The following is an 11,461-nucleotide window of genomic DNA, read 5'->3' as shown; positions in this document are numbered from 1 at the left end:
AGAAGTGACTAGACAAATGTAAGAGAGGAAACTTGGAAGAGTAGAGTTGGAAAGATTCATGTCCAGGAAGCTGTCATCTATCAAGGAGAAATATCCTCATTTTGAAATTGAATAAGAAAAATATGTCCCAGGATTGATTGGATTATTGACTTGCTAAAAAAAAATCACATGATATTTTTGAGAGGCGCTTATTCAATTTCAAACGGGGCAATTAACAACATTTTCAAGTTAGGAGAGGGGCGCTTATTCAAAAGGGCGATTATTCACGTGAGTACGTTACCATGTGTTATCAGTTCCACATTTACAGTAAAATTGAGGGGCGTTTAATTGAGCATAATAAGTATCCATTTTACACCAAAAAAAAAAATAATAATAATAATAACTAAACACCTTCTTCGAAATACGACCTCTCAAATCCCTTCTCAACAATAAACGCCCCCGTGTCGTTTATTCGAATTAAAACGGTACAGTATGCTTATTTCAGTAAAAAAAAATGTTAAGATTTAATAATGATAACTGTGTCATTGCGTATTATTTTTATTATTATTATTATTGTTTCATTATATAATGCATATTTTAATTATTAACAAATGTTGAAAATACCTTATTCGAATAAACGACTAGGGGTTTTTGTTGTTGAGAAGTGGTTTTGAGGGGGCGTATATGCAATGGTCGCTCTTTGAAAAACAATGTACATTTTCGCTAAACCCCGCCCCTTGGATGTTGTTGCTAAGGTCCCACTAAACAATAGCGTAAAATATAAGTTGTCTGCCTTTGTTTGCACAATTCATATACTGTTTTAGTTCACTTTACAGAACATATCAAAAAATAGGTGAAGAGTGCGACATTTTACAGTATTGATAGAGCGACTCCTACCGGTTCTCGGTGTCGATATTAAATTCCAATGGTCTGTGCTCAGCCCATGAGCGATTTTATGGGTTAGAGCATGGACCTATATATAGGTCAATCCTGGGACATATTTTTCTTATTCAATTTCAAAATGAAGATATTTCTCCTTGATAGATGACAATATACTTGCCATGAATCTTTCCAACTCTCCTCTTCCAACTTTCCTCTCTTTCATTTGTCTAGTCACTTCTCTTTTTTTTCCTCGACAATTTTTAGAGTACCGCTAGTATAGGTCTATACTGTAACATCAGAGAGTGGTAACAGGCCTAGGACTTATAATTTCGTCTGCTAGGTCTATGTGTCTATATATCCATTGGCGTTTTGTCCATTTGTAATTCCCATGTCTGTAGGGATTTTTAATATATTCAATTATTGGTGCCATAAGGCCTATTTTGTATTTATTGCAACATCTATCGTTTTGCAACGTGTTGCTTGACGAAGGAGCGAGCATTCACATACGTCAGGAGCTAAAGTTTTTTGGTGTAACTTAGCTGTTTTTGTGAAAGGAAAGACATCTGCCCCAGTATCAATGTGCTGAAGTATAAGTGGGCAATCGTGCTTCTTGTTAAAGAAAGTAAACCTGATTATGTCGTATTAGACTAGAACTTTATGTTTAGTATTAGTTTCGAGTTTTAGTTTATAATGGCCTTGGATTTTATGTACTGTATTTTCATTACTGTATATGACCAATAAAATGAACTTGAACTTGAATTTGAATAACATTGAATAATAGTTGTTTTACAGTATTTGTATCATTAAGTTGTGAGACGAAAGAGGGCGCTGTTAATAATGACGAATGACAAAATCCAGGGACTGACGTAGAAAGTTGATCGTACTTTCGTAGGTTGCTGCACTTAAGTCCTGGGACGTAGTGCTGTCTCTTATACACATCTAGATGTGTATAAGAGACAGGCATAACCCTCATCCGTCGGATTTTTAATGAAATAGCAAAGAAACAATAAATTGACAAAAAATAACTACAATTAAGCATAGTCCTATCATCGTTCGAACAAAAGACCCTGAGTACGGGTGGTACGCATAATAAATACATTTCGATGGTTGTGGATACCGTACTCGGCCGAAAGCTCCGGGCGCTGAACTTTTTGAGTGGCGGTTATTATGAAAACAAGTGGAAATGGGGGCACTTATGGAAATAGAGGAAAATTGATGGGGTTCTTATTATGGGAACTTGGAAAATTCAAGGGGCGCTTTTATGAATGAAAACAAGATTATATAATACAAATACAAATACAAATTTACATAAGAGCAGATGAAATTAGTGGTGGTGGCTCCCCTTACGTATGAAAAAAAAAATGTTGCACATACTTTTTTGATTTATCAATGTCTACTCTACATCATATCCAATTTTTAACAAATATAGCAAAAAAAAATGCAACCTCTGATATTGCTACATTTCAGACTGGACTATAGGTTGGCTATCATCATTTTTGTGCAGGGAGTTGGTATGCGGTGCCAGGTGCTGGTGGTTTGCCAAAGAAAGGACAGTTTGTTAATGGCCTTGGATTTCTCTTTTATTCTGTATGCTTGATTGGTTCGGTTGAAACTCAGAATATTGAAAAATTCCTAGTACAGTGGTAGGACTTTATACCGTATAATTGCCAGGGGCGAGGCTGGTTTTGGTTTGTGCGTGTGTGTGGTGGGAGAAGGGATATGTGAAATTTAAGAATGTGGAACTAAATCACTATTCCAATGTAATGAAATGGTCATTTAATTTTTATTTTAACGAAACTTAATGGAACTATTTGCTGTCATGAGGGCAGGAAACGTGCATCCCCGACCTACGCCCATGATTGCGTATCTTGTAGTCTGTCATACTTTAAAAGAGGTGGTGTTTTTGATTTACAGAAGGGATAAAAACATAATGATATGAACCTTTTCAACAACCATTTTCTCCTAGTTTTATGTTTTTTTACACATTCTTATACCATTGATTTCAATTTACATAAAATATGACACTAAATAAAAAATGCATTTTTCACTGCAGACACAAGGGGTTGAACATGGGACCCTGGAATTGGAAGGCAAGCATCTTAACCACCAAGCTATTCAACTCCCATTAAATTTTATGACTGCTCTCTGCTTGTGAAAGTGGTAAAGAGGGCAGCTGTATAAATAATTATTATTAACACAAATTAGTATTAATGCTAAGGAATTTAAGCATGCCCACGGCACAAACTGTTGTTCAAGCGGATGTCTGCACATGTTTTTATTTTATTTATTTGAAAAAAATGAAATCAATACCTGAAATGAAATATATAGAAATGAATACCTGTATCTTATAAAGATAACATTATTTTTACATATAAGATAACATTATTTTTACATCTTAACAGATCTTCATCAACAATGAATGGCGAGATGCAGTAAGCGGCAAGACCTTTCCGACTGTCAACCCGGCAACTGGTGATATCATATGTCATGTGGCCGAGGGAGACAAGGTAAATAATAGAATAACGATGAGAAAAGCTCATAATAAGCAGTAGCTATTGTTACACCAGTCGTAAATGAATTCATAATTCTTATTTGATGTTATTTTTTTTTTTTTACTACAAAATTTAGCCCCACGGTGATGTGGAGATTGTAGCCTACTATCTTAGTAGGGCTATGGTCAACACTTGTATACTTTTTCATACTTTATTTTCTTTATTTAGAAATTTAAACCTGATTAATTTATCTTCTTTCCTTTCTGAACTAGGCTGATGTTGACATTGCCGTGGATGCAGCCTGTGAAGCCTTTAAGTTTGGAGCACCATGGCGACGAGCAGATGCATCATACCGAGGGGTTCTTCTCAATCGTCTTGCTGATTTGATAGAAAGAGACAGAGACTATTTAGCGGTAGGTTGTTATAAAAAGAAATCCAGCGGATATTTAATAATTTTTTTGTATTAAAAAGTGTGAAAAACAGCATTTACATGTCTGCTTCTAAAGTCCCCTTTACAAAAAGACGACTTTTATAATTAAAGACCAATTTTCTGTGGGCCCCCCTCCCCCCATGTAAATACATCTTTCATTTCTATAGTAATTATGTACAATGGTTTTTATTTGTATTTTAGCAGTATAGGGTTTTATGTTTAATGGATTTATGGTTAGAATTTAATTTTTGTATTTTAAATTTGACCATTATTTTACAAAGAATGTCTGAGAGAGTGCTTGATTATTGACTATAGAAAGGAAATGAGTGCCACTTATAGACTAGTGACACAAGTATCGAGGCAGAAGCATTTGACCTCACAATGTATTTCGTGCACTGTATATTTCTATTGATAGTTATTCTAAAAAGACTGCTATAGCTATTCATATTATCATCTATAGACAGGAAATTCTTCTATTGAAACCTAAATGATCTGGTAGATCAAAATACTTTCAATACAGTCTAGTCTACATTCTATTCTTCAGTACAATACATACAGTAGTACATAATACCTGACATAGATTGCTATGTGAACTTTGCATTGAAAACATAGGGGGCAGACATTCTGTTATTATGAACTACTGCACTGTACTATAATATAGTATAAAATGCTGCTGCTGGCTCCATATTAATTGTGACCTTGGCTGTGGTTTCACTCTACCCTAGATTACTTGGCAAGCTACCAACAATGCATAAATTTAACATGATGACTGCTTAGGCTTAACATATATTCTTATTATTAGGATCTATGTGCCTCATCCTATGTTATTTTATTATTAAATTTCTTTTTATTGTTACTAAAATGTACGTTATATCTAAACATTTATGAAGATTATGTTTTTGTGCTTTTTATATCAGTTTCAATCTGATTCAGTTCTTGACTTCTTGATTGTTTATTTTTTATTTAAAATTGTATTTAATAACCCACCCAGTATTATTAAGCAATTAGTACTGAGTTGCATATCATACACTAATTAAAATTATTGTTATTGTTAAAATGTATTATTATAATATTAAATATAGGATAAGATAGAGTAGTTTCCATTAATATAACTAACAGTTGGTTATCTGGTTTTTAACATTTCATTTTTTGTCGTTTTGCTTACTCATCGTTGCTGTGTTTTTAGGTGAAGCTGAGGGCTGCATGGTTGAACACACACACACAAAGGCTACCACCAGTTTAAACTGATTAACCTTTCATGAATATATAACTGTAGTAATAATAATATTGTTAGTATAAAATAAATGGTTTCTGTTTTAAATTCTCTATTTAAATATTACCTTTCCGTCAAGATGGGCTTTTTTTCAAGGCTATTTTTGCAAAGTAAAGAGAGGGGCTTCTTTTCAAAATGAATGCTGAAAATTTTGGGAATTACTACTATAAAACAATAAGTAGGGCCATTATAACATCAGTCTATATCTTGGAGTATATTAACCGGCATTAAATCACCTTACCTTATAAACCAAGCATGTTTTTAATTGTATATTTTGTTTCTTTGAAATTCATGTACAGTGTATATACTTTACAGTCTTGAAAAGGAGCCCATGCTATCTTGAAAAGAAGCTCATTGGTTTCTTTTCGAGAGGGGCTTCTTTTTGATGCTAATATTGCAAACTAAAGAGGTGCTTCAGTTCGAGATGGGCTTGTTTTCAAGATTAAGCCCATTGGGCTTCTATTCGAGGTTTTACGGTATTAGATAGTTTTCAAATCATATATATATATATATATCCAATAGAGAAAGTGATATGAATTATGCAAGTATATTTTTTTATACCAGAGTCTCGAGACACTAGACAATGGGAAACCATTTCATATTGCACATGCAGGAGACCTCGAATTGACCATCAAATGTTACAGGTTGGTTCATAATTGTTGTTTTCATAATTTTGCAAATACTATAACAAGCCAATGATAATGATGATAATGATATTTACAAGGTGTCGATGGATTTATCAGTATTATAAACAATAATTATAAAATCACTAATAGAAAATATTGACCCGAAGGAACTATTATTGGCTGAAAAATATTTTGAAAGTCAAAAAATTGAAAATGTATTGCGCACTCATAGACAAGAAAATTACGTTGAAGGTAAAAACTTGACTCGCATTTGATTATATAATTATGAACAATCTTGTGTTAAGCTGCTTAATACATGTTTGCCAATTGGAACAGAAGCCTCCATTTACAAAAATATATAAAGAAAGAAAAATATTCTATATACACATTGCAACACCTGTTTAATTCTGCCGTAGTCTCCTTAAAGTCTGCACCTTTAAATTTCATTACAGTGTGCTCATGATCAATCTAATACCTGTTTTATTACTTTTTTTGGTCCAATGCCCAATACCTGATGATATCGACATGATGCATTCTTCTGTTTATATTATGATGATTCCACTTGTATTGTAGGGCCCTCAACCACATCCTAACCAGGGATTTGGGTAAAAACATTCCAACCTTGAACCATGGAGGAATTAGTTTAAACTAAACTAGTTCCTCCATGCTTGAACCAACTAGTTCCTCCATGCTTGCCCCAACCCTACAACATATGCTAGATCCATTATGATGTATGGTCCTGGCAAGTAATTATGCTTTTGTTTTGGTGCAAATTTCCATCTAATTTAATACTACTGTATACAATGGTTTGTTTCGTATATTCACACACATGTGAATACAACATTATTATAATCATTTACTTTAACGTACTGGATTATCTAGAAATATGTAGGTATTGTTATTCTTACGAAATCGTTAGGAAAAATATGTTATCGTAGTGAATGCTCAGTATGTTCCCAAATGCTTGCAAAAAAAATCCTGCAAGTGATTTGTGTGGGAATAGAACTCACGACCTCCAGATAACTAGCCTGGTCTCTTAACCACTCGACCACCGAGAGCTTCCACTTGGTAGTTGATGATGAATCCGATCCTTAAGTAGCCGTGGGTACTGCAATTATATTCTGATAGTGAATGCGTATAATAAGCAATTAGTAGAGCTTCGCATAGTACACTATAGGAAAATTATTATACAAAGGTTCGATTTAATGCTTGAAAAAATTTTCTGAGTGCTTGCAAGGCCCGAAGGAAATTTTTGAATGCATTAAATCTAACCTAAGTATAATAATTTTCCATTTAGTGTACGATGCATGCTCTACTAATTGCTTTATAAGTCAATCGCCATCTTTTAATTTTAGTTTTTTATAACCAACTGTTGTAGCAGTCATCGGTTGCTATAGTGATATGATCAGTATACATGTGCGTATTTACATTTAGCTGTGCGTATGCTGATTTTTGCTCCTGCAGTACGTGTTTAATTAACTACACATCAGCAGTACAATACGGATACGATGAACAAATATTGTGTTAGAAAGAACCAGTAGTACTGTAGTAGGAGGAGGCCCGGGCGGCCTCTTGCCTGGTCATAGGCCTACATCTAAATTTGTTCCTTGAGGCTTTAAAATAGGTCTAGAATATTCCTGTTAAACGTTCAGTTTGTTGTGTTTATGAGGGTCCATTGATTCAATTAATTCCTTTAATTGTTTATACTTAACATTGAATTTGAAATAACTTTCTTCGGGTTCTAATTAAACTTGTTTTATGAAAGTAATTTTCAATTACAATTCAACTTTTATCGCGGTGCGCGATGTATTCGCGGTGATGAAAAAATTAGGAATTTCTTTTGCACACGAACCTAAAAAAAATCAAGCCAAGCCTCCTCCACTAATAGAAAAATTAATGGACGCTGGGGAATAGGCAAATAACATTGGGAGTTAAAGTGATGACGTCACGATTGACTTATAAAGTATATTATATGCAGTTATTTTCATCATCTTTATATGCTACAAATATGATATTAATATTTGTCTATGTAGATATTATGCTGGATGGGCTGACAAGAATCATGGCAAAACCATTCCTATTGGTGAGTTTAAGTCAACCAACTAATTATGAGTCTACAAAGGTCAAAAATACTTTGAAAATAATTATGTATTACCATCATACATTTGCATTATTGAAAAACTTTTATTCCTCTATCCCCTATCAATTACAAGGTATCAAAATGGCATACAGTATGTTACATTGATCCTTTGACCTTTTAAACATTTTTTTGTCAGAGGAAAACAAATTTGCAGTTGTTTTATTGGACAGTAAAACGTTATACTGTATTATCTGTTTATTGTAAATACTAATAATATTAATTAAATACTATTTGGAATTTTAATACAATTTGGATTTCCTAAATAATAAAATCTGTTTTCTAGATGGTGACTTTTTTTGCTTTACTCGTCATGAGCCTGTTGGTGTTTGCGGCCAGATCATTCCGGTAAGTATTCTTCAGTATCCGGTCAAAGAACACAAATCTTAAAAAAATATTTCATTCCTGTTTTCCTTGTAAATATTTGAAAATGTATTGCTATATACTTGCAATGAAATTGTCCTGTTAATGTCCTGTTATATTGGTAAATAATGTTATTGTAAAAATGATATTTGTATTAGCTTTTAATAGCAGGCCAAATAAAATTAATATTATTTGTATGATAATTACAAAATCATGACAATTTAAGGCTATGTTCAGGCTTGGAGATAAGCCAGGCTTATGTTAAGCCCGGTTCTACATTAAGCTCAGCTTAACTTTGCCCAGCGTTCAGACTAGCAGGATTAGCCAGGCGAGAGAATTTGCCTATTCATGAATCGTAACCAGGAAACAAGTTTCAAAACATTGCGTGCGAAACATACGCTCGCTCAAAGCACACGTAATTGAATGCTGATTGGTCATTTTTTTACATGAGGCCAAAGTGAGACCCGCAGCGATTAAAGCCCGGCTTAGAAAAGTTAAACACGGTAGCACGCCAGGCCTAGTAACTATAGGAACACAGCTGCGATAAGCCACCTAGTTCAGACTGGCAGGTGGATAAACCCGGTGAGTTGAGCTGGGTTCATCCACCTAGTCTGAACTAGGCCTATAGCTATCCTAATGATGTTAATTTGTTCTATATATAGTGGAACTTCCCCTTATTAATGCAAGCTTGGAAGTTAGGCCCTGCTCTTGCTACGGGTAATGTTGTTGTGATGAAGTTGGCAGAACAGACACCACTCACCGGCTTGTACGTTGCAGAACTTATAAAAGAGGTAATGCTTTATGTTAGGGCCATAAATTTACCCCAACCTTTAGAATTTATTTAGGAGTGAGAGGAGGTGTAAGTGCCTGAATTCCAGGTCATAATTTCTTATGTTGTCCTCTGTATTATTTAAGGACTGTGCCACCAATGAGGCTTTTTCTCATTGCTCTTATTTTCTGCAGCTGTACTCTATAGAAAGTTGATTTAAGTCTAGTGGTGAGAAGGAAGTTGATTAATGAATATTTTTAACTTCAAGCTTTTATTATTCCAAATTGCTTAAAACAAATTATTCTATACAAAATGAGTAAAAAATTCTATTTATCTTAAAAGGGTCTTTTGTTCAGCCTTTTCGTGGCCTATTATTGTTATTATAATGGCCTGTTACCATGATTAAGTTTTTGAACTAGAAATTTTAGTAAGGACATTTAACTATACGTGTTTGCAGGCTGATTATCACAACTGTACAATTTGTATAACCAATATTACAGAATCTTCAAATATTTATCTTTAATCAGTTTCTGATTGATAGGTGTCCATACTGTCAGAGAACATTAACAGTGGCGGATTCAAGGCTAATTTTTCAAAATGTACAAAAATTGATAAAAACACAAATTTATAATCTGGTAGTGCCATTTCTGGCCATCTAGAGATGCCATAATCATAAATTTTCTTACCTCAGCCCCAACCATAGGGCTGAGATGATACCTTCTACCTCTGACAGTCCCTCCCCAGACCACCTCTATTTCAAATTCATGGATCTACCTCTGATTAATGATGCAAATGATTTTCTGTCAGAGCTAATTTTTAACTTTTAATAACAAAATGTATTTTATTTTCACGGAGAGAAACTGGGTAATCGGTGTAGTGTACAAATCTTGATGGTGACTTAACTTTTCTGACATTATTTTGTATCTCTGTAGGCTGGTTTCCCACCAGGTGTTGTTAACATCATTCCAGGCTACGGTCCCACTGCTGGAGCAGCAATTGCAGCTCACAAAAAAGTGGACAAGGTTGCATTTACTGGATCAACTGAAGTGAGTTTTATCTGGTTGCAATCAAAACTATATATATTGACATACTCATAAAGGGAAAATCCCTATTAATATATCTTTTAAAACTGTGGCCAACCCCTATTGAGGGGCAATTGGATCTGTAGTGGTCTCCTTAGGTGTTCTACTGTAATGCTTTTTGATGTATTTTAAGCCGGGCACTAACTGCTGTACGCGACGATTCCAACTCCACTCCCCTTTAGCGTTAGATGATGCGACGTTGTGGATTGTTGGTGGCAGTCAATTTATTGTCATGTATCATGTAGTGGCATTGCGTTTTCCATGCAATTGTGACAGCAGACAAGAGACGGGCGCAATGACTGCCCAGCTTTGCATCACGTACATACAGATTATGCGAGGTTCCATACTATACTGTATCATAGTCAATCATTAATGGGAAAAAAATACAAAATACAGTACAGTATTTTAATAACTTCAAAATCGTAGCAAAAACATTTAATTGAACATTTTATAAATAATTCAGAAATACTAATATTTGTTAATAGTCTTCTGTGTATTTTTTTTTTTTGCTTCTGCTTTATATTAATTTTTTTCATGGAATTAAATTCTTAATACATATGGTATAGAAGGAAATTCTTGTTATTCAGGTCAAGTTCTCTGAAGTGATCCGTTAAGGAATGCATTTTATTGGAATTGGTGGAAAAACAAGGATCAACATTTTTTCTATATGACTGTCCAATCACCAATAGAAGGACCCCACTAGAAATAAGACTTGTGTGGGTTTTCCTTGGTATTTTCACCGAATTCTGTACGTCCAATCCAATCTGTCTCTAATAGATTACTTTAAAATAATGGATATTTCCAACAGATTGGTAAGGTAATTCAGAAGGCAGCTGGTGATACCAACTTGAAGCGAGTCACTTTGGAGCTTGGCGGCAAGAGTCCACTCATTGTGCTGAAAGATGCTGACTGTGAGTATATGTTATCAGCAATCTCAATGCCATTAAGGGGAACTGGAAGATATCCTCTTACTCAGATTCTTTCCACCTTCTAGCTAACGATTTTTTTTACAGCTGGCAAGCACCATAATAATTGCCCCATTGATATGGTGCAAATTACATTTTTCATAAACTTTTCTGGATATTTTTTTAAAATTGGGAGAAACCCGCGATTTTCTTTTAACCTGGATGTTTATCCTTAGATGTAACAAGAATTATTTCCTATTAAAAAGATGCTGCAACACCTTTAACTTATACAGCTGGTTTGTATTCCCAAACTTTATAAAATAACATATTCTAGAGGATGATCTACCATTTTCAGGGACGAATCCAGAGATCTCCGAAAGTAAGGCCGATCAAGACAACCCTACCCATAGGGTTGTCTTGTTTTTTAGACGCTCGATAATAACCTCTGAGGTGTTTTGAGCGATCAATTTAATATTACTATTTCTTTTTTTCTTTTTAACTTTTCAAAAGGGAAGGCCAGGCC

General features: G+C 34.3%; 1 protein-coding gene across 1 annotated transcript in view; it reads left to right on the top strand.

Moving 5' to 3' along the window:
* Positions 1 to 3,231: 3,231 nt before the first annotated feature.
* Positions 3,232 to 11,461, top strand: part of LOC117114865 (aldehyde dehydrogenase, mitochondrial-like) — a 13,272-nt gene continuing 5,042 nt past the window's right edge. The window contains exons 1-8 of the mRNA XM_033258506.1: positions 3,232 to 3,368; positions 3,626 to 3,766; positions 5,621 to 5,700; positions 7,716 to 7,765; positions 8,106 to 8,167; positions 8,845 to 8,973; positions 9,884 to 9,997; positions 10,842 to 10,944. Coding sequence (XP_033114397.1) covers positions 8,863 to 8,973; positions 9,884 to 9,997; positions 10,842 to 10,944 — 328 coding nt within the window. The 5' untranslated portion in view covers positions 3,232 to 3,368; positions 3,626 to 3,766; positions 5,621 to 5,700; ... (1 more) ...; positions 8,106 to 8,167; positions 8,845 to 8,862. The remainder of the gene's footprint in view (positions 3,369 to 3,625; positions 3,767 to 5,620; positions 5,701 to 7,715; positions 7,766 to 8,105; positions 8,168 to 8,844; positions 8,974 to 9,883; positions 9,998 to 10,841; positions 10,945 to 11,461) is intronic.

This window comes from Anneissia japonica, unplaced genomic scaffold, assembly GCF_011630105.1.
Source record: "Anneissia japonica isolate Jap-2015-1 unplaced genomic scaffold, ASM1163010v1 scaffold199_len4679917_cov187, whole genome shotgun sequence".
NCBI lineage: Eukaryota > Metazoa > Echinodermata > Crinoidea > Comatulida > Comatulidae > Anneissia > Anneissia japonica.
This window is presented reverse-complemented; position numbering and strand designations above follow the sequence as displayed.